This window comes from Heteronotia binoei, chromosome 18, assembly GCF_032191835.1.
Source record: "Heteronotia binoei isolate CCM8104 ecotype False Entrance Well chromosome 18, APGP_CSIRO_Hbin_v1, whole genome shotgun sequence".
Taxonomy (NCBI): domain Eukaryota; kingdom Metazoa; phylum Chordata; class Lepidosauria; order Squamata; family Gekkonidae; genus Heteronotia; species Heteronotia binoei.
This window is the reverse complement of record NC_083240.1, coordinates 10552758-10575017: the sequence shown is the minus strand read 5'-3', so window position 1 is coordinate 10575017 and position 22260 is coordinate 10552758. Positions and strand designations below refer to the sequence as shown.

Genomic DNA, 22260 nt, shown 5'->3' with positions numbered 1-22260 from the left:
GATTTAGGGCGCCGGTCCTTTTTGACACCAGGGACCAGTTTTGTGGAAGTCAATTTTTCCACAGGCTGGGGGTGGTGGGTGGTTTTGGGATGATACAATTGTGCACTTTATTATTATATTGTGGTATATAGTGAAACAATTATACAACTCATGGCCCAGTTGGGGACCCCTGATTTAGGTCACACCTTTTGGGTTTTCCAGGTAGGAAGGAATGTTCAAAGGTGGCTTTGCCATTGTCTGCCTTTGTGTCACAACCCCCTTATTCCTAGGTGTTCTCCCATCCAAGTAGGGCCTATCCTGCTTCGTTTCTGTAATCAGGCTAGCCTGGGTTTTATTAACATTAATATCTTCCCCAAGAAGTAACCATCTGGCCAGGCAGGCAGATTAAATGGCAGCAGGCCATGCTATTTTAATTGCTGTGACCTTCCTCTTGGACAGAACTGGGACTCTTTAATATCCAAATTAAAACACGCTTGGTATTAGCCTGGGGCAACCTTTATGGGGAAGTTCTGCTCGGATTTTCCCACACAGGTAACCAACCTGCGGTTGGGTTGTACCATTGCAAATGGCAGGGGGATGCTCAAATTATTGACCGCTTCAGTGTGTGAAATATCATCTTCCACACAGAAAATTAGCATGGTATGGAGAAGTGCTGCAAGTGCGACGTCTCCCAAGCATGTCAGTTTCGTATGCTGGACGGATTTGGGGGCTGCGTGGCCATTGAATGCCATGAATCACCCCCATCATGGAACGTGGTACAGCCCAACGTCGTGAGGGGAGGGGGGGAAAGCAGGCCTGTCGTAGGCGGCCGTTAGGGAGCTCCGCGTTGCACGCTGGGAACTCTCGTCATTCCCCTTGACTAACCCTCTCCTCCGCCTCGCCTAGTTTCAAAGAAGGCGGAGGGGGGGGGGAGAGAGAGAGGAGGGGGAAATAGAATTCTTAGCCGTCGCGTCACAATGAGGAACCTCTGCGTCCAATGGGAACGCGGCAGCCGGTAGCGGGCAGCCAATGGCGAGGCAGAGAAGCTCCGCGAGAGCGGAAGCAGGGGGGAGGGCATTAAGGCAGAGGCGAACTCGTCAGTCCGTCTGAGGTGAATCCGCGACGTCGTCGTCGAGACAAGATGGCGGCGGCGATAATGGCGGCCGCGGGAGGCGGCGGCGGCGGAGTGGCGGCTACCCTAGCGGGGCCTGGTTCGGGGATGCCGCCCGGCCCGGGGTCGTCGTCGTCGTCCTTTCCCTCCGGTGGCTGCCTGGTCCCTCCTCAGCCGCCTCCTCCGGGAGCCGTCCGTATCGGCGACCGCCTGTACTCGGGGGTGCTGATCACTCTGGAGAACTGCCTCTTGTCGGACGACGCGCTCCGCTTCACGCCTTCCATGGGCAGCGGCCTGGACGCCGAGACCGAAGCCCAGCTCCGGATTACCGGCTGCGAGCTCATCCAGGCCGCCGGCATTCTGCTCCGGCTTCCTCAGGTTGGTAGGCCGCGGTGGGGGAAGGGCGGGCAAGGCCTCGGCCGTGGAATAGGCCTCGGAGGCCAGGGGAGGAGGGAGCGGGAAATAATGGCAGGGAGACTTGGGAGGGGAAGCGGAAAAGCTGCGGGCGGAAGCGGAGGCCTTTTTTCGCCGGCCGGGGAGGGATAGAGCCGGGAGAGACGCTCAGGGATCCTCGGCGGAAACGTCGGATTAAAACGAAAATACGGAAGTGCGATACGAGACGAGAGCGATGTTCCCTCTTAAGGTGCAGAGCCTCATGAGCAAAAATTCTACTTCGGTTTTTTTTTTTTCAAATTTGAAAAACAGTTTATTGAGTTACAAAATAATGTGAAATGTAAAATCAAGACTCACACACACAAAGCTGCCAAAACACAACACAGTGGTGCCCACTATGACTCTGAAACTGATTAAGCATACAGATTCAATTTAAATAGGAAAAAAAATCTACTTTGTGAGCTGCTGCATGAATTAGTGTGCTCTGGGGGCATCCTTCCTGAGCTTAAGACAAAAATGTGTGAACTGGAGGCTAAAAATCTGTGAGTTGGCTCACGTTAACTCAGCTTAGAGGGAACAAATGACCAGAGTCTCTTGTTTGGTCTGTTAAGGGAAGGAGACCTTTCGGTTTCGCAGACACATGCCCTCCCCTGGATGGCCCCCGGGGGGGGGTGGCGGCGCCAAGGAAGTTTGGGGTGGCTGTGCGAAGGCAATCTATGGCAAACCACAACTTTGGAGGACCTCTCACCTTGGAAACCCTAACAATCGGGCAAGGGTGTTTTGTCGTCCCTGTTAGCAGCGAGGGATATGAAATAGCTTCATATTTTCTGCCTCACCATCAAATCAGAAACTGTTTTGGAAACTTTGGTTTAAGGACATAAGAGAAGCAATGTTGGATCAGGCATGTAGCCGGTCCAGTCTAACACTCTGTGTCACACAGCAGCCAAAAAGCCAAGTGCCATCAGGAGGTCCACCAGTGGGACCAGGACACTAGAAACCCTCCCACTGTTCCCCGCCCCAGCACCAAGAATACAGAGCATCACTGCCCCAGACAGAGAGTGGCAAGTGGTTTGGGTGGCAAGGTAGAATTAAATAATTAAAATTATGTATTTTCCATAGATGTCTTATGATCACTATGTGTGTTGATATTGTAAAAAACACATATCTATACATACATATATGTATAGGTATATACATAGATACATATACCCAGGGCATTTTTGAGCAGGAACGCAGTTCCGGCTGGCTTGGTGTCACGGGGTGTGGCCTAATATGCAAATGAGACCTTGGTGGGCTTTTTTCGACAAAAAAGCCCAGGATATACCTATATGCAAGGCTTTTTTTTTTTTAGCAGGAACACACAGGAATGCAGTTCCAGCTGGCATGGTGTCAAGGGGTGTATCCTAATATGCAAATAAGTACCCGCTAATCTTATTCTACAAAAAAGCCATGCCTATATGTGTATTCATTCACATAGGAAGGTTTTGGTTGACGGACAGCGTAGAAACAACATATAAGATATGTATTTATTGTATATGTTGTGCCTTGCCCTTCAGGTACATTTCCACTGCAATTTCTAATAATAGATGCATATAACACATAGCTTTTTCTATGCAGCCTTTCCATTAAAAAAAAAAAATCCAGGGGGCTTCTAAGGATAAACGCACAAGCCAGTAAAATTCCAGCTCTGAAAAATCAGGAATATTGTTTAAAAGGCAACAAAAGAATCTGAATAACAAATGTGTTGTGGCATGTGATCTTGTAAGGCAGAGTTGATTTCATCAGATGAATGAAGTAAGGCTCTCACTGGGCAGAAGTGTTAGGAGGAATGTTACAAAGAGATGCCGGAAAGGCTTGGCATTCCGAGACATGGGTTAAGTTACATGCCAGGCACTTGGTGGTAAGCAGGCGAGCCAGTTTAAAACAAGGTCTAAACATTGTGGTCAGCTCCGCATGTGATTACATTATCTGAAGTCATCTGCTAGCCACCCCAAAACCTATTGAATCAGTTTAAATTTGCATGTGAATTCCAACTTCTGAGCTTCTCCTTTTCATTTGGAAGACTTTTATTTTGTCTTTAAAATCAAATTATCCTAGAGCAGCTTACAAACAGTACAAGAAAAACAGCTCTAGATGGAATGTGACTCTTGGCTCTTCCATCAGCAGTGGAGTGAAGGGGGGCAGATATGAAATTAAAAGCTTCTCAGTTCTTTTTATGTTCTTGCAGCTGTCTTTGGTGGAGCCTGTAGCAAAATTCAGCATGTGTGTGGGGGGGGGGGGGGACCTCCCTAGTTAGTTGAAGGCTATTGCCATTTTAACAGCATATGCCCAATTCATATTTTTAAAATATATTTCCCCACTGTTATTTAAGCCCTGTATGATTTCCATAACAAAAAAAATTTGATAACTACTATACAATTTCAGCAATAACAGTAAATTGGAAACCAAATAAACCTTTGGTGTAGTGCAGCAAGGTTGCCCTTATTGACCATGAGAGTTCAGAGTCCACTTACAGAGATAATATGCCTCTGATGATTGGTGGGACAGTGGTGGTGGTCCATGCCCTGCTTCTAGACTTCCCAGAGGCACTTGCTTTTATCTCTGGTAAAATGGGATTATTGACTAGCTGGACCTTCACAGCAAGGCATTTCTTACGAAAGATTTGACAACTTTGTGGAGGTTGAAAGATATCAGTGGCTGTTAGCTGTGAAGAGAGAGTAGACTGTCTTCATTTTCAGAAGTACTGAGGCTGGCAGTCTCCATTTTGATCCTGTCAGAAATGTGGTCCTTCATTTTTTTGTTTTAGCAACAGTTATTACCAATGGAATTTCCACACTTGGAGGCACTATACTACCAAACATCAGTGGCTGTGGAAAACTGTTGCCATCACTTCTGGCATCTGGCCACAGTTAGCGTCTAGATGCTAGTGGTCAGATGTGATGCAACACTGTTCAATTACAAACTTTTCTTGCTATTATAACATAAAATACATCATTTATAACTTAGCAGACAATGTTCTTTTGGAGTGCTTATAAAGTTAAACTGTCTTAGTTTTCTTCAAACAAAATTTAGAATGTGTCACATATGAGAGTACTGCAGATTGTTGTGATTCATGCTGCCTTAGTGTTTCGATTTCAGTTTCTTCCATCTGTGATGCAAGGAAAAAAAGCTGAGAATACAAACTTAATAAGCAGAAAATGAAGTATATAATTTGGATGCTGTTATGCTGTCACAAAAGGATTGTTCTTTCTTTTTTTTTTGCAGTGGGACTATCAACATATTTAGATATCAGTTCTAAACTTTATAATACTGAATTCAATACAAGAGTGCTATATATATTATAGAAAAAATACTTCAGGATTGCCACTTTTGGGAAAGTCAGGGAAACTGGTCAGAAGCCAGGGAAATTGTGATTAAAATATATTCAAGCAGTGGATTTTTGACCTGCTGCTGCAAGAGCATGATCTGTTCTTGTGGCAACTGGAATAGAGAAGTAGCAGAATACAAGGAAACTTAATGATGCCCTTTCCCAGTTCCACCTTTTTCTCAGCTCCATCCCCAGCAACCAGCCTAATGTGCTTGTTGAGCTCTGTCCCTGCATGATTTCCAAGGTCTGTCTGCCTGTAGCATTTGCAAAGCAAGGCTAGTTTAAACATTTAGCAATATACAAACTTCAAACATCCAATTGTTTTCATCCCTACCTGCTAGTACTACATTTAACTTAACATCTAAAGATAAGCATGTTTTGGGGTCATGTTTGTGTATGGAATGTTTTGTCTCCGGCTAAACCCAGCACAGAGTTGCAAAAGCATTTTGCCACTGTTGGATTTCACAGACAACCAACACTTTCTACTATGCACCATGCAAAGTAAATTTTGCAAATGTGATTGCTTGTTCCTACTGGAGTTTACAGCGTACCAGCTCTTTCACCCTCTTTCCTGACTTCTCATATGCATAAAGGCTACGAATGAGGGTTGTCTGCTAGAATGCAAAAACTCCACCTCCTTTCTTGCTGCTGATCTGCTCATTACACTTTCTGGAAAGTGAAAGTGAAACTTTCCCAGCTTTGGAAATTTCTTGTTAGCATTCAGAGTTTAATTGAATTGAAGTTTGTATCTTGGTGTAATTTTTGGTGCAACTGCAAAACAGATGTTGCTGCAGTTAATGTTGAAAGAAGCTGATATTAAATCTTATTTTGACAGATATTTTTGGAGTTGAGACTTGTGTAGTTGTAGAGTGGAACATTTCATTAAGCCTTGCATTAATGCAACATGACCTATTCATTTTTTAACTTGTGTTTATATTTGAATGGTGGTCAGGGAAATTGACAAATGGTGGTCAGGGAAATGAAAAATAAAATTTTAGTGGCAACTCTGTACTTGCCTTTAAACAATATACTTGCATTGTGTGCTTCTCATAAATATAGGCCTTATTGTTTACTACTGTAGATTGTTTTTATGTAAAAATAACTACACGTTTTTAATTAGTAAAGCCAAGCTATGTCGGAAGTATTTCACTCATCCCTAAAGAGAAAATACTTTGTTTGATCCCCCCCCCCACCGCACTTGATCTTTTACTGTAAGAAGAAATAGGTGGGGACAGTCCTCAGGCAAAAAATAGGGAGAGGGTCTAGGAGAAGTTGGGGGAGGTGACATATTGGAGATTTTTTATCTGTTATGCTGGTTTGCATATATGGCTGTAAAAAAAGGCATAAAAATACCACCCCTTATGATTAAGACAGCACAGCCCTTTTGTGGAGAGGAAACCTAACAATAGGGATGAAAAGGAGCAGGCTATTCTCTTGGAAAGAGTGAGAAAGTGGTTTGAAGGAGCAGTTGCTGAGGACACTTAAACTAGATTGTGAACACCTTTGAGCCATGGATGCATCTCTTTGGAGAAAGGGCTTGGAGGAGGAGTCCCTTGAAAGCTTCCACATTGGCTGCTTTGTTCAGAATCCCCGCTAGTACTGAATGCAGGGCTTTTGTTCTTCCCCCTGGACAGATGCTGTGCAATCAAGCCCTCAAACAAAGAACCCCAGACTCCCGACCTTAATAGGATCTTATGTTTCACAAGAATCCACCACGGGTTTGAGATTTTTCCCTGCTAGAGCAGGGTGGATGGCAGAAAATTCCCTGTTGAGTATAATGGAGGTTCCCTGGCAGTAACCTGGCTCTTCCAGGAAGTGGATGATGTAACAGCCTTGCCCGGAAATGACAGCCGAGTTAGATTAATAGAATCCAATGTTCTTTCCCCCCTCAAGAAAAGTCTCCTCCCTCTCTAGTCATGTATGCCTGCCAAGCCTGCTGATAACTGTCTGAAGGGAGTAAACATTTCTCTGACGTTGAGGATGTGACTTTGTATTCTTCCCCATTTCTAAATTCTTCTTTTTAGGTAAATCAATTTTTGGTTTCCCTTCAGGGCCACCTCTGTAATTTTTTTTTTTTAATTATGTGTCTTGTATGCTTATGTGTCTTATATGCTTGCTTGTTGCTCTTTTGAATGTTTAAAATAGAGAATATGGGACTATAGCGTTGCAGTTGGAGTGGTTATTTTCTGGTATGATATTTGTAAATCAGTAATGTATTAGGTTCCATTTTAATGCTGGATGAATATTTCAGGTTTCTGTGTACCAGGGACCGAAGTGGAGGAATCAGTCAAACTGTAGGCAGCACATTCTACAGTCATAGTTGCTTTGCCGCTTTCCCATCTCTTATGGGCTGGAGAGCAGAAGTTCTGCAAGTGGGCTCATCAGTATTATTCCTAGTTGCAATTCTGCAACACAGCAGACTTCAACTCCTGATTCAAGATTCTTAAGTGGGTTGCAAACTCTGTAGAGTTTCCCTGCTTTGTGAAAGGGCCAGCTCATGGTTTGCACGTGTATAGGGCAGCAGGATGCCAGTTGATACTCAGATGTTCTGCATACACCTTCAGTCATGGAGGGTGTTTCCTCCGACACAGTCATATGAGATTATTACTCATGGTCCTGTCACATGTCTGCTCTTCATTGTGTCCTATGTTGCTGTCTAGGGCTTAAAAGCAGATTCCAACTACCGTTGGGATGAAGATTACTGCTTTTCAAGCATACGGTGAAGGAGTGAAGTGGGATTGATTGGGGCATCTTTAAACGATGTCAGGCAGACAGCTGTTCTCAGTCTTCTCTCCCCTCCCCACACTCTGGTTTTGAGTCACATTTCGCAAATCTCATTCATCTGGCTTGTGGGAAGAAATGCCATGTTGTTTGCAATCCACGTCTGTGGTGATGCAGTTGGCATTAATTTAGGGAAGTCCAGTAACTCAGCAGTGATCTAAGGCAGCCATATTGTTGTTGCCAGATTGGTTCAGGGCTGAGTACTAAACAGAAGGTAGATCAAGATGGGCAGCCATGTTAGTCTGCCTGTAGCAGAAGAAAAGAGTAAGAATCCAGTAACACCTTAAGGACTAACAAGTAAGTGAACAGTGACTCTCAAAAGCTCATACCCTACCACAAATTTGTTAGTCTTTAAGGTGCTGCTGGATTCCTAGAAGGTTAAAAAGCAAAGGAATTAAGACCTTGTCAGCAGCATCGTTTTTAAAAACAACTGTCCTATGTGCCCTTTTATTGGTGCAGTAGCAGTCCTTGATGCAGGCCCTCCCCTTCCTGGGATCCACTGATCCACATAGGCACATCGAAGTCTGCAGTGGAAAGGTCGTAGCAGGAAAGTTAATCTTCCTCAAGCGCAGCTCTGTTTTCACTGCTTAGAATACAAGCCCACGTCTGATAATATGTCAAAACTTAAGCATTTTTGATGCTACAGATTTGGTTCAAAAGGAATCTGTTCCTAGTTCCTCTGAGCATCTTTCATGAGCATTAATGGGTGCATTGCATTTTTCCCTTTAGGTTGCCATGGCTACCGGGCAGGTGTTGTTCCAGCGTTTCTTTTACACAAAGTCATTTGTGAAACATTCCATGGAGGTATGAAATTCATTTTATGAAACTGAGCATGAGCTGTTTTCTTACATTGTTTGATTCTACTTAGCTGATTTTTCTGCTTTGTACCTCAGTCGTGATGTTATTTTACTGATAATTTCCATGAATCTCAAATGAACATGAGCCTGCTTTTAAGCAGGTGTCAGTTTGAAGTTACCCCCACTGTAACAAGCTTAATTTTTCCATTTTGGTAGTGAACATTAGAACCGTTGTCCCTTCTCCAGCAGTTTGCTCTTGGAATGAAGCTTAATATTTTGCCCATGCTTTTCTTTCAGCACGTGTCAATGGCTTGTGTTCATTTGGCCTCAAAAATTGAAGAAGCACCACGACGTATACGGGATGTCATTAATGTATTTCACAGACTTCGACATCTGAGGGAGAAGAAGTAAGTGTAAAACACACAAGGGGGTTGTCTTAGCAGTGGGCCTTCATGCCCAAACTATCCAAGGAATGGGAGGCCTGGACAGTAACTACTCAGCGGGTGACAGGGAGAACCCAAAAGGCTATCTTCCCCCCCCCCCCTCAAAATCACTCCTCTTTGCTCCCTCCTCCATCTTGAGGGAGGATGGCCTCTGATTACGCAAAGTGCCTAGCCAGAGTGGTTTTGTCCCTCAGCTCATCCACAAGAAAGGGTTAGGCTCTGTATCTGTAAAGGAGGGGATACTCTGGCTCCAATCACCAGGCTAGAAAAGGGAGAGAGCCACTAGGAAGTCCTCTTTCAAGAACATCTGTTGTGAGGGAGGGGGGGAGAGACCAGGGAGGACGTCTTAAACGTAAAATTGTGACCATCAGTGTGATTCAGTCAAAGCCTGTGGGATACAAGTGACAGAAATAGAATGTTTTCTGGTTATCTGTGACTTATATACCCATCAGTGGGATACCAGAATGAATCCAAGCAGTGCACCTCATTTGAACAATAGAAATTATTCACATGTGAGAAAGCAATGGGAATGTCCCTTGAATGAGCACTATGATGGTCTTAAAAGGTCTCATCTTCCACTTCCATTACACACCCAAGGAGTCGAGTTTTATTTTTATTTAATTTTTATTTGTGTTATTTATAGTCTGCCTTTTTCATAGGGATTCAAGGCAGATTATACATAGTTGAAATATGCCAGCAACCCAGCCAGGATAATCATATCTCAGAGCACACTCTTCTCTTGCCATCTGGGCTGCAACTTCAGCCTCCCTTCTTTTCCAAACAGGAAGCCCGTGCCTCTAATACTGGATCAAGAGTACGTTAACTTGAAGAACCAAATCATAAAAGCCGAGAGGAGAGTTCTCAAGGAGTTAGGATTCTGTGTGCATGTCAAGCACCCTCATAAGGTTTGTGTCCCCTTTCCCCTCCCTCCTAACGCATTCCGCAAGTTGCCTCATGTTCTGATAAGCCCTCGCTCCGAATGGATGGAAACATAGCCTGTACGTCACATGTCATAGCTGAATGATAGTGGCATTCACTGTCTTTTGTTTCTCATCTCAAGAAATTCTTACTATCTGATTCCATGTCTCCTTTGAGTGAAGTCTCATGCCTTGAGCACTGGCTGGCCTTAATTGTCCAAGTCCTTAAGCAGTTTATTCTTATACAAGCAGGTAATGACAGATGCACCATTGCCATTAAAGACTGCTGGTGGTCTTGAGGGTTGAGTGAGACAGCAGTTTGGAAAGCTGACCAGTTCCACCCATTTTGTCCTTTTGCTTAAACCATCAGTGTGGAGATGGCCAGACTGACTGGGTGTGACTCTGAAGCACACTTGCTGGTGTCAGAGATTGTATCACTCTTGGCGCTACAAGACAGCGTATTGGAGGCTAACCATTAATTATCCTACTCAAAAGAAAAACACATTAGAGTGGTAATGTCAAACAAATGCAGTGAAAAAGAGAAAAAGAATGAAAACACACGCAGCGCATAAGATCAATGGATGTAAAATTGCTCAAGGTCCATTCACACAGATGGGAGAGTGCCTGCTGTCCTGAATGAGTGCCAACAAGCAAACCCAGTCTAGTAAACCATATTGAGATAATCCTAATTCACAGGAATCATGTTAGCGAAAGAGTGCTGATATTTTTTCTTTCCTTACCAGTTGCTCTTGTATGTTTTGAGGTGGACGTATAAGTGAAGGTCGTCTGAACTCTTAACAAGAATTTTTTGGGAGCATTAGGAGACACCTGCCTGTAGATTAGAACCATACGTTTAGGAGACCAGGCCGGATGGAATACAGAGGAGGAAAGGTCGTGCTTTGCATTCATATGTTTTGTGTATTTGCTTCTCTGCACTTGGCATCGTATTGACACCCTGGAGGTCTCACAAGGATGCTTACCCAAGCTAGAATAAACTTGGTTGCCCCCAGCCATCTAAATTATAACCTCTGTCCACAACCCAGTCACCTGTATAACTCAATCACCCATATCTTCCAGATAATCGTTATGTACCTTCAGGTATTAGAATGTGAACGTAACCAACACCTGGTCCAGACCTCATGGTAAGTTGCTGTTTCTTCTTTCTGTTGAGACGAGCAGGGCTCTGGCACAGAGGTGTCATGTTATGGGGGCGGTTACATGTTTGTTCTGCCGCTGCGTTCATAGCGCAAGCGTGGCTCCAGTGTTAACCTGGCACACCGTACCTGTCGCCTCAAGTTGAAGGGTGTTAAAAGATTCAGGCACTGAGTTAAATGGTAAGAGAGCTTTCAACCTTCACGCACGCACCCTTTGCTTTTTTCCTTCCTCAAATCCTGCCCCGTTCGATCCCTTTTCAGCGGAGATTGCTATGGGATTGTTATTTCTGTGTGTGAACGTGCAAACCGCCATGCTGAATCAGAGCAGTGGTTTGGCATTCAGTCTCCCAAACAGGTTCTGAAGGCGGCTGCCACCTCCTGCTTGTTGGCAGCGCACAAAGGTACACTGCCTTTGAACAATGGAGCTTCTCTTGCACAATCTTGGCTTTGTGCCGCTGACAAGGAGTGGTGGGATGGGAAGGTCTCATCCAGAACGCTTGCGTTATTTGAAAAACAGTTAGACAAAACAGTCCTTTTAATTCATACAGTGATGCGAAATGTTAAATGTCTTGCTTCTTGGAGTGGGTTGGTTTTTAAAAGCAAAATGACAAAAAGATAAACCTGTGAAACTGGCATATGATGTAAAAGTAGTTCTAAAAGCCATTCGTATTTCTGCTGACTGAACTGTATGGTGCTGTCTTGAAGGAGAACCTCTTTTGACTCTTCTTTTCTGTACTCTTTTGATCAAAGGGTAGCCTCTGAGGGTAAGTGACTAAGACTTCTCCTCTGCTGCCCACTCGCTATGGTGCAGGGATAACTGCCGTCTTCAGTCAAACCAAAGCAGGCTCCGCAGAGAGAAGGCTGGCTCTAGACAGGTGGTATACGTACACTAGTAGAGTTAAAAACTGGCCGACTTCTGCTTGTGATTTTTTTTTTCAACTTGATTAAAAAAAAGCTTTATTTGCACACTTTACAGATAAGTCTAAATCTTGAATGCATTACTGTTGAGATGACTGATGCTGTGTGTCGTGTCTTTAGAATGCAAAAAAAAATGCCTTTATTAACTTGAATTTTAAATTAATGGGAGGGAAGGGGGGAGATTTTAGTTCCATAAATGCTGGTCGTTGCACTTAACGTAAAATTTTGGTACGTTGAATGAATGTTTTTAAAAAAAAAAAAATTCTGTGTCTCAATAAAGAGTTTTATATGTTAAGCGTTCTTATCCCCAGATCACATACAACTAAATTTCTCTTACTGTACTTTTAAAACGGGGGGGGGGGGGAGGGGGACGACAAGATCTGATGAACCATTTCTACATGCCTGGTGTCCCCATGCCTTTCAGCGAACTGCTTTGGCCATGGGAGATTTCCAGAATTAGCCTGATGCGTTGTGGGGATCAGCTGCTTGGGGGAGGGGGAGTTCCTTTGCACTCAAGTAGCTTTTGGGATCCTGGCTGTGGACAGAGATCCGCTGGAGAAAAGAGCAAGAAATTAGCAGGAAAGCCTTGGTTACAGCATTCATTGCAGAGACTTACTGTCCCAGAGTCTTCATCCAATTGTATTCCAGGGCCAGCAAGTATTTGAGCAAAACGTTCTAAAGAACTGTGTGTCTTGAATGCCTAGCCTGCTGTCCCAGTACAGTTGGTCCAATCAGAAGTGGGATCTAAACCAGTCGTCATTCTGTTAACATGCTGTTTTGGAAGTCAGAAAGCATCCACTTCTGTTTAACCGTTTTCTTAAATTTCTCTAGCTAGATTGGGAATAATATTTCAAACCCTTCAGCTTTGTTCGGGTGGATACCCCAAACTATCTGTTGACTGCCTCCTTTGCAACACATCCCATAGCACCTGTTCCAGTGGTCTGTGCATGGTTTGACTTAAGGCAACTGAGACACATAGTTTGGGGTCACCCGACGTTAATTCCGTCATTGTGCATCTGATGCTCATAATGCATCTCCAGTGGTCGTCTCTGGCTCCTAGAGGCCTTTGTTCTGGGTCATGTTTTAATTACTGTCTGATGTGCTGATTGAACAGTAGATTTTTCTTAGGAAATGAATGTGTGCTTACTGGGGTCTTGCACATGTTTTACCTGCCAAAAAAAAAAAAATCTGAATTTTCAGACATCCTTTCAGGGGAGGAATGTGTAAACCGTACTGACTGTGAGCCATGTGCGATGTTTTTGCAGTTGCCTCATTCTGTGAACATTGAGTTTAAGAAACGTTACACTGGGGCAATTTGGAAGCGATCCGGTGCCGAGCCAGTGGAAGGAAGGAAGCTGCATGAACTTGGGCATCTTCAGCTGCAGTGCTACCAGGACATCTGGACTGAACATCTGGGACTGTCTTGCCCTCTGAAGGGATTTGTTTGGCTGTGTGTATTCTGGAAAATGGATTATTCTGGCAAAAGCAGTAGAAGAGATCAGATGGATCCTGAAGAACCCTCCATTCAGATCTACAGTTTCAGATTGTCCACCTTGAGCCCACATACCGCTCTTTTTGATGGGATGAAGACTTGAGTTTGATAAGATATCTTCACATATGCTACATATTTTGTCTGAAGTTTTTTCTTTTTTTTAACAACATTCTGTTTTGCATAAGAACAGGCCAGTAGATCATAACAGGGAGAAAAGTAAAGTTAAAATTGGTTCTCTTTCACAAATTCCCGACAGCCGGTTGATATCCCCAGAGGCACCCTTCCCTGGAAGGAAGCTTTCTTTTTTAACCTGTCAGATTTCACAGGATTATCTAGACTTCAGATGTAGCTGTAGAACACCTAGATAACTACCGACAATAAAGTAAAAAAAAAAAAAAGCATAGTCAGAGCAGGGATCTGTCCAACTGCTGCAACTTCTGTTGTCTCATCCTTTGTCACCTTAGGAACTATATGAATGACAGCCTACGGACAGATGTCTTTGTGAGGTTCCACCCTGAGAGTATTGCTTGTGCCTGTATCTACCTTGCTGCTAGGACCCTGGAGGTTGGTCTTGTTTTGATTTTTTGGGGGGAGGGGGGTTGTATAGATAACTTATTGGTCCAGTTGTAGGAGGCAGGACTTGAGGGGCAGCAGAAAAATCTTCTAAATCAGGGGTGGCCAACGGTAGCTCTCCAGATGTTTTTTTTTGCCTACAACTCCCATCAGCCCCAGCCATTGGCCTTGCTGGCTGGGGCTGATGGACGTTGTAGGCAAAAAAACATCTGGAGAGCTACCGTTGGCCACTCCTGTCCTAAATGAATGAATGGCTTGTGGCTCAGGTACTTGAAGGACTTAAGTTTGAAAAACAGTCTTATTCTCCAGTGTGTCTGTTCCAGGAGGTAGTAATTGAAAGCCCCTCTTGAGAATCCTGGGGTTGGTTCAGAGTTGCTTGTATCCTGGCCCATATTGTTGAGAACAAACAAAACACACAGGAAGCTTTAGCAGACTGCTTTGACCAGATACCCCATGGTCTTGTAGAGCCAGTGAGAGTACTTGCTTGCCTTGGAAAATTTAATGGGAAATTCCTTATTTCTCTCGCTACATTTTGGCTACAATCAGTAAAAGGCTAATTCAGTTCAGCAACGGGTGCGCTTAAATATTAGCAGTTGCCTTTAGAGTGGTTGCAACCAGGTTACTGTTGATGGATAACTGATGGTGAGGGCTGACCTGTTTTGCTTACAGATGCCACTTCCAAGTCGCCCTCACTGGTTTCTGCTCTTTGGAGCAACTGAAGAGGAGATTCAGGAGATCTGCATAAAAATCTTGCAGCTCTATACTCGGAAAAAGGTGCGCTGCTTCTTAGACCACAGAATTTCCAGTCGCTTGGGATGGGGAAGAGAAAACTTAATGTGTTTCTGTGCACTGGGACATCTGAGATTTTCTTGTCCCCTTTTTGGTTTTATACATTAGATTTTAATTGTGCCTTAGACTCAAGTCTTTCTGTCCCGTGCTACATCCCAAAAGTTGATGTGGTGCACTCATGCCATGGGTGTAGCATTGCCCAACTTCCTACTCTGTTGATTAGTTTTTCTGTCTACAGAGATCTGCCCAACTGCTCCCTGCAACTATAACTTCCTTACCCTGTGAAATGGGTGAGCTACAGGTGCAGTTCCCCTGATCAGCCCTGTTGCAGATATTCTTCATATGCTATATCAGGGGTGGCCAAACTGTGGCTTTTTCAGACATACTGTGTGGCTCTCGAAGCCTCCTACCACTCCATCAGCCAGTTTGGAAAAGGCATTTCTTTCTTTAAATCACTTCATCAGGCCAGCCAGTGGCTTGGAGAATGCCATCTCCAAACTGGCCACATAGAATAAATGGCAGATATTTGAAAGAATGCAAATAGATGGGGGAGAGAGAGGTGGAAGGAAAGCAACTTTTCTTTAAATATCTGCCATTTATTCTATGTGGCTCTTACATTAAGCAAGTTTGGCCACACCAGCATGCAGTATTGTAAGCTTGCAGATAAGAACAGTTGTGCTAGTCAGATATTATATTAATAACCCCCCCCCCTCCCCTTTTGTTTTAGGTGGATTTGGCCGTCTTAGAAAGCAGAGTAGAGAAGAAGAAGCTGGCCATTGAGGAGGCCAAAGCCCAGGCAAAAGGCCTGTTGCCTGATGGAACGCCCAGTTTGGATGCTGTATCAGGATTTTCTCCTGCCCCCAAAACTGGTTGGTATCACTTACCGTGAAGCCTGTGCATGAGCCTTGGATGCATGACTGACAGAGGCCTGATCTGCGCACACACAGTGCTGTGAAAGCTGTGGTTCAGTCTGAGAGTCAGGGCCACTCCTTGCCCCCTGAAACCTGAGGAGCCTGGACTTAAATGTGAGCTCATTGATTCCTGACTGTTGTTCTATCACTAGAACAGAGCACAAGATCCAGTTTTCCTTTCTGTACGTGAGGGGCAGATCTTATTAACAATAAATATCATTTATTTATTAAATGCATCAGTTGAAGTTCGTTTGCTTATCCATATGAATACAGATCTTTATTTTTTTTAAGAAGGTGAATGTCCTATATACTGACTTCCATCTACCTGAAATGTGGTGTTAGGTGTGCAAGATACATGTTGCCTGGTTGGCACCTTGTTTAAACTTTGCCTTCTCTTGGGGTGCATTCACAGTTGGTGTTCCGGTGCTTGCCTTCTCAGCATGGTGTTTGAATTGCTCTTTGGTTATTAATGTTCTTGAATGCCCTCATCCTAGTGACCTTTCGAACAGTGATGCTTAAATGCAGTTTTCCTAGTTAACAACTGGATTCTCTTTCCTGCGTCTCCAGAATCTCCAAAAGAAAATAAAGGCAGCAAGCCTTCCCCACTCGCTGTGCAGGTGATCAAAAATGCCAAGAGGAAAATGGAAGGGATGAAGAGGGTAAAGTCAAACAGTCCAGTCAATGGGTAAGGCCTTGGGGATTTTTCTTTTCTTAGTGCTTCTGCAGAAACGCCAGCTGGGGGCAAGGGGAGTAGGAGCTTGCAGAAAAGCAGGATGGAGCCTGCAGGCATTTATTTGGTTGAAACATCTTAATGCCATCTTTCTACTCAGTGCTCCTATTGCTTACCTTTCTCATGTGGCTCCAGCATGTGTTCTCTGGCACAGTAAAGCTCTGGGTAAAAGCCTCCCAGATATCTCTTTAACTGTAGCATGCTTCAGCTTGCACAGAGAAAAGACGCAACATGTGCAGCTTTCTAGTAGATTTGGAAGCACCAGAGCTGCTGTAGAGTCTGCTTGTTACACCCAAGAGTTCGGACAACTGATAATAGAACGGCTAGTTTTGAGTTCAGCAAGATCTTAAGAGATCAACAAGATTTCCAGGGTGTAAGCTCTCAAAAGCCAGTGCTTCGTTCATCAGAGATTTCTGATGAAAAGAGTAAAAGCTTGATACACCAAAAATCTTGTTGGTCTCTAAGGCACTGCTGGACTCAACTGTAGCTGTTTTATTGCAGACCAACATGGCTCCCCTCTGAAACTACTAGGAGTATATTTTGTTGTTCTTGGGCTCCAGTTCATAAGGAAAGTGAGGCCAAATGGAGGCCCATGGAGTTCAGTTGTCACGGGGGTACGTAGAGACAAACATCATTGGTTTTAGATTGTCTTCACCCCCCCCCCCCACCCCTCTTTTTGTGATTCAAAGCAGCTGTTGCTAACTGAGGCCTCATATTCTCTGCCCATTGAGGACATCTTGGTATCTGGGAATTAGGGTCTGTGATGCATATCAGAATTTCTGATTGCAGCAGGTTGATGAAAAAAACACAACTCTGATGCTTTCCTGGTGGCTCCTTTCTGGATACCGTAGTCCTTGGGGCACCAGCATTTTCGAGTTGGGGTTGGTGTGTTGCTGGATACAGAAGTTATATCTGCATGCTTTAACCAGGGCAGTGGGTATTCTTTGCTTTCAAACAGAATTCATTGCCCTGGTGTCCCAGGTTCTGCAGTGAAAGGAACTGAAGGCAGCCACTTGAATAAACTGTGCAGATTATCCTGCCTCACCTAATTCTCCCCTTGGACAAATGAAGGCTCTGCTAAAGCCTGCTTGCAGTTGTTGAACTTTGCTCTTGCTTTGTTTCAAGATTGTAGTAGGCCTTCACATTTTCCAATGTATTTCCATGGCCCAGAAGGTAGAAACTGGCTCTTTTAAAAAAAGGAAAGAAAGAAATGGGAGAATCTGCAGGAAATGTGGTGCCTGCTCTGATCTTCTGCTCTCAAGGTTTATGCACTACCTGGACCTCAGCGTGTAGCAGCCATAAAATGGCACTAAGGAGAGACTGAATTGGGATTCAGCCCCTCATCCAGCCAATAAGATTATTCCCAGCATTGCCAGGACTTGCAGGCATATGATTGAGGGGGTCCCAGTGCCGCTTTACACCTATTCCTCTTGCTTTGTGTTCCTTGCAGCGTTCAGAAAGGCAGAGAGAGCAGGAGTCGAAGTGGAAGCAGAGACCCGAGTTATTCCCGGTCCCCTTCAAGGTCACCAACTCCAAAACAAAGGTAGGTGCCCAACAGGTGTGTGGGACGTGACAGACAGCAGAGCTGAGAAGAGTGTGCCCAGACCCTCCTGAAGAACAAGGTGTCAGTTTTGTGCTTAGACTTAATGGCAAACAGGGAGAGCTTCCTTCCTGTTGACCTGTCTGCAAATGTAGCAACAAGACCGGGACTCTCACCTCACCTTTTAGATCTTTAGACGACTAGAAAGGTCTGTTAGCCCAGAAGTGAAAAGAGAAGGAGAAATGTAATGTTTCCTTTCATTGGACTGCCCCAGACACACCCTTTATGATACACTCTTGCCAGAAGTGTATTATCCAGATCTTTGACCTGGAGTGGAATTTTACCTGCAGTGTGTTCTCGCCTGCAGTGTAGCATTATGGAGGACTGACCTCATAGCAAATCTGCCCTCCTTTTGTCTTGATACCACATTAGAAATAGAAAGCATCCAGTGGGATATTTCAGGAAATATAACGCCTGGTTTTTCCTTCTCTGGCAGGAAGAGCGAGAGCTATTCCCCCTCCAGTGGCTCCAAATCTCACAGCCGCTCAAGAAGCCGCAGCGATTCTCCCCCCCGGCAGTTCAACCACAGCACCTCCAGCTACAAAGGCTCCAAGGTGAGGAGCTACAAGAAGGCCCAGAGTTACAAGTACGCCTCTCCCAAGCAGCGGAAATCGCGCAGCAGGAGCTCCTCTCGGTCGCGGAGCCGCTCACGGGAACGTTCAGACCACTCGGGGAAATACAAGAAGAAGAGCCACTACTATAGGGATCAGAGGCCCGAGCGGCCCCACTCGTACGAGAGGCCAAGCCACCGCTACGATAGGGACCACCCCGGCCACAGCCGGCATCGGAGATGAGTGGCGCTAAAAGACAGCCAGAGGAAGCCCCTCTTTCTGGATTGGTCAGGGAGTGAGTGTATCTCTTGGTTGCATTCGGAAGACTCGAACTCATCTCTGACTCAAAGGATGGTATTGAAATGGGCTTTGTTTTTGATAGCGTCCATTTTGAGAACCTCTCTGTAGTACTCTGGGGGGAGGTTGCCCTCCTTTCCTGGATCTTTCATCTGTTCTTAAATCTTGGACTGGAGATGCTGCTATGCACTGTAGGAATGGGAATCGCGTCCTGAGATGGTTGGATTCTTCGGAGAGAGCTGCCTTTTACGCAGGCTGTTGACGTTGGTGACCTCTCTTTCCCCAGAGCATCTTGGAAGCACAGCCCCCTGTGGCATTGCTTGGTGCTAACAGTAGTCTGTCTGTCTCTCTCTCTCTCTTGGGCTTTGTTTTTTTTTTTTTGTTCACAACGGACACGATTGCATTGTATGACACATGGTGATGTTTGATTTTTTTGTTTTTTAGAATCGATGCCTATATTAGGCAGAATTTTCTTTTTTGTATATATGCGGCGTTGAACAGCAAGGACAGAGAAAGGCCTTAATATAACCCTTTAAACTTTAAATTGCAAATGCGTTGGGGGGAGGGAAGGGGAGCTCGCAGTCGACATATTGAACATTGAGAACTTCAGAGTCCTCAGCCTGAAGACTTTTCTTTTTTTTTTTTCTTTTGCGTAAAGAACTCTGTGGAAATGTGAAAAGTATTTAGATTTTGCGCGTTGGAAGTGGTCTCTTTTATAAACTGGTGGAATGCCTGGTGCTGGCCACCAGCTCAGGACTTGGGCCATTTTCATATAATTATGTGGTTTAGATAAACTCTCTACTCAGGATCTTTGGGGGGGAAAAAAATGCTGAAAAACTGATCGCTTGTCCACGCTTTGCTTGCTTAAAAGAAGGTGTTTATATTAAAAACAAATGTACACGGCACAGGGATATCCGTTTTAGTGGTATCACCTGAGCTGTTTTCCTGTTCCCCAGTTTCATTAAAGTATTTGATTTTGTATTTAAACATGCCGCCTCTGTGTCCCACACTGGTCGAGACGATGTTGAATAACAGAGTAGGGAACTGGACTTCTGAGCTAGGGCTGCATGTGAAGTTTTCTGTGATCTTGTGTGTAGTGCAACGGTGCCAAATGTGCTGTTGAGTTTGGCTGCCTGGAAAATCTCTCTTTTTAAAGGGAAGGTGGCCGTGTTGACATCCACGGGGACTAGAAGGCAGGTGGCGCAATGCCTGGTGAATTCTGATGGGGAAGTGAAATAAGGTTTCCAGGGAATGTCACTGCCCTGTCAGTCACTCTTTCCTGGCAAAGCCAGGATAAATGATGCCAACTAGTACAGGCTTTTAGCCTCGTTCATACATAACAGGCCATGGATTCAGAATCCTAGTTTGTAGGCAAGTGAACACCTTACCTCTGCCTGAGTTTAGCGTGGGGCTCTCCACCGGGGTGCCCACGTGCACCGTGGCACTCATGGACACCTTTCCTGATGCCCACCGAGTGTTCTTAGAAAGTAGGTGGGGCTACTTGAGACAGGACTTCTAATTGGTTGCACAGATTGAAATGACATTGTTTCAGTGGCAGCTGCCCACCATAGTGTTGGTTGCATTCTCTTCCAGTGTATTTTTTTCATTGACCGCTTTTGGGTTTCCTCTGTGGGCTCTGTCTTTTGTACCTCATTTTGTGGTTGCACCCACCATCACCTTGTGTCTGAAATACAAAGGTGGCCACAGGCTCAGAAAAGGTTGGGAATCCCTGGTTTAGCAGGCCAGTCACTACCTGGATGGGAAACCTGTTCATACTCTGCCTTGAAGTCAATAATTTTTTTAAAAAAACATGAGTGGATGTATGAATGGGGAGGAGAAAAGGGCTGTTCCTTATGGCTGGGCTGGTTTCAAGTATGGCTGGGCCGCCCTAAGAAAAAAAAGTGTCCCTTTCCACTTAACAGCCCACTGCTCTTACCTCATGCTTTTACAGTCTGCCTTCCTTCGCCAATTTCCAAGTTGGTTAGAGAGCCACGGCTTATAGAGAACAGCCTCGGCGGCTGCCCAGTCCTACTGGTGCTGGCGCCAGCTATGATGGTAGGTTTTAAAAATGGAAGGTTTCAAAACGTAGACCCACAAATCCTTCTAATTGATAGGTTCTTTGATGCGCTGCCTTTCGCTTGAGTGTCTCAGTCAGCAGCTGCGGGTGGTAATTGCGGCCGGCCCGCCGTGAGGGCCTGTCTGCTTGCCCGTCCCACTCCGTGCCTGTTTCAATAAGAAGGATCCTGGAGTCTCAGCCCCTTGCAATGAAAGCAAGCCTGTCAGCACGCAAGGGAAGAATAGCATTAGTCATGTGTAAGAATCATTCACTTGCCAAAGAAAAGGCTGGTACATCCCAGGTTTAAAGAACATCCTGTCCTAGAAGACTAAGGGGTTGGGGGGGAAGAATTGCTGTATCAACACAGCTGGTGGATTAAGTCGATGGGAAAATTGGGAGATGTTACCAGGAGGGGAAAAGGAAAAAAATGCCCCAGCGACAGTGAATGACCTGGGATGGGGAGGCAGAATTCTGCCTTGGATCCATCAACCTTTTTCTAAAAGGGCATTGCAGCAGCTTTGGACTGCTGACCTTGTTGACAGCATTTTTTAATGTCTAGGAAGTAGAGTCAAAGTTGGGAGGTCAGACTTGACCCAAGGGGTGACCTAACCAGGATGTTGCCTATGTAACTTTACGCCTGAGAGCTGGAAATCAGATCCTGGCTAAAATCTACCTGTCTACTACATGTTTTCTTCCTTTGGGCAGGTGTGTTTTGACTGGCCCAAAGTTACCTAGCAAGGTTCATGGCTGTGTGTAGATTTCTTAGTCTGCCACTTTAACTGCTGCTACACTTCTAGTTTATGTTAGGACAGGGGTGGCCAAACTTGCTTAACGTAAAAGCCACATAGTATAAACTTCAGATGTATGAGAGCCGCAGGACATGAAAGCAGAGGTTTGAGAGCCAGAAGGAAGGAAAATAGATGGGGGAGAGATGGAAAGAAAGCAACTTTAAATGCGTTACCCAAGCTAGCCAATGGGGCAGTGGGGGCTTTGAGAGCCACACAATATCCTTGAAAGAGCCACATATGGCTCCCAAGCCAGTTTGGCTACCCCTGTGCTAGGATAACAGTCTTTAAGATGCTAACAGACTTCTTATTTGTTAGTGAGAAACAGAATAGTTCGCAGCCACGTAAACGCGAGTGCATGAACATTAAGGCACAATGTACGGTTGGGAGACACAATGCAGCCAGCTTGCAGAAGGTAATCTGTGTCCGGTTGCTGAGATGGAGGCCCACCTGGATTTACCAGCACTACTGTATGATTGCTGGCATTCCATCAGGAAACAAAGGTAAATAAAACTCCGTCTATCTGACTTCTGTCACAAACTTACTAGGGTGCTTTAAACCATACTCTGCTGCATCCAGGGGCCCTAAAATGCTCAAAGTATGGGGTGAAATGTTA

At 44.9% G+C, this 22260-nt stretch overlaps 1 protein-coding gene across 5 annotated transcripts; it reads left to right on the top strand.

The window, feature by feature from the left end:
* Positions 1-1044: 1044 nt before the first annotated feature.
* CCNL2 (cyclin L2) lies at positions 1045-19790 on the top strand. 5 transcript variants are annotated; one of them, XM_060258776.1, is made up of 11 exons: positions 1045-1468; positions 8361-8435; positions 8726-8835; positions 9656-9776; positions 10866-10930; positions 13817-13916; positions 14595-14699; positions 15442-15583; positions 16193-16310; positions 17806-17898; positions 18392-19790. In XM_060258776.1, the coding sequence occupies exons 1-11, from the start codon at positions 1121-1123 to the stop codon at positions 18747-18749; spliced, it is 1635 nt and encodes a 544-aa protein (XP_060114759.1). In that variant the 5' UTR covers positions 1045-1120; the 3' UTR covers positions 18750-19790. The 5 variants fall into 5 exon arrangements, 3 of the variants coding, with proteins under 3 accessions (XP_060114759.1, XP_060114761.1, XP_060114760.1); XR_009556385.1 differs by lacking the exons at positions 14595-14699; positions 15442-15583; positions 16193-16310; positions 17806-17898; positions 18392-19790 and adding an exon at positions 11693-11817 and having other exon boundaries at positions 1092-1468; XR_009556384.1 differs by lacking the exons at positions 13817-13916; positions 14595-14699; positions 15442-15583; ... (1 more) ...; positions 17806-17898; positions 18392-19790 and adding exons at positions 11693-11817; positions 13126-13215 and having other exon boundaries at positions 1092-1468.
* Positions 19791-22260: the final 2470 nt, after the last annotated feature.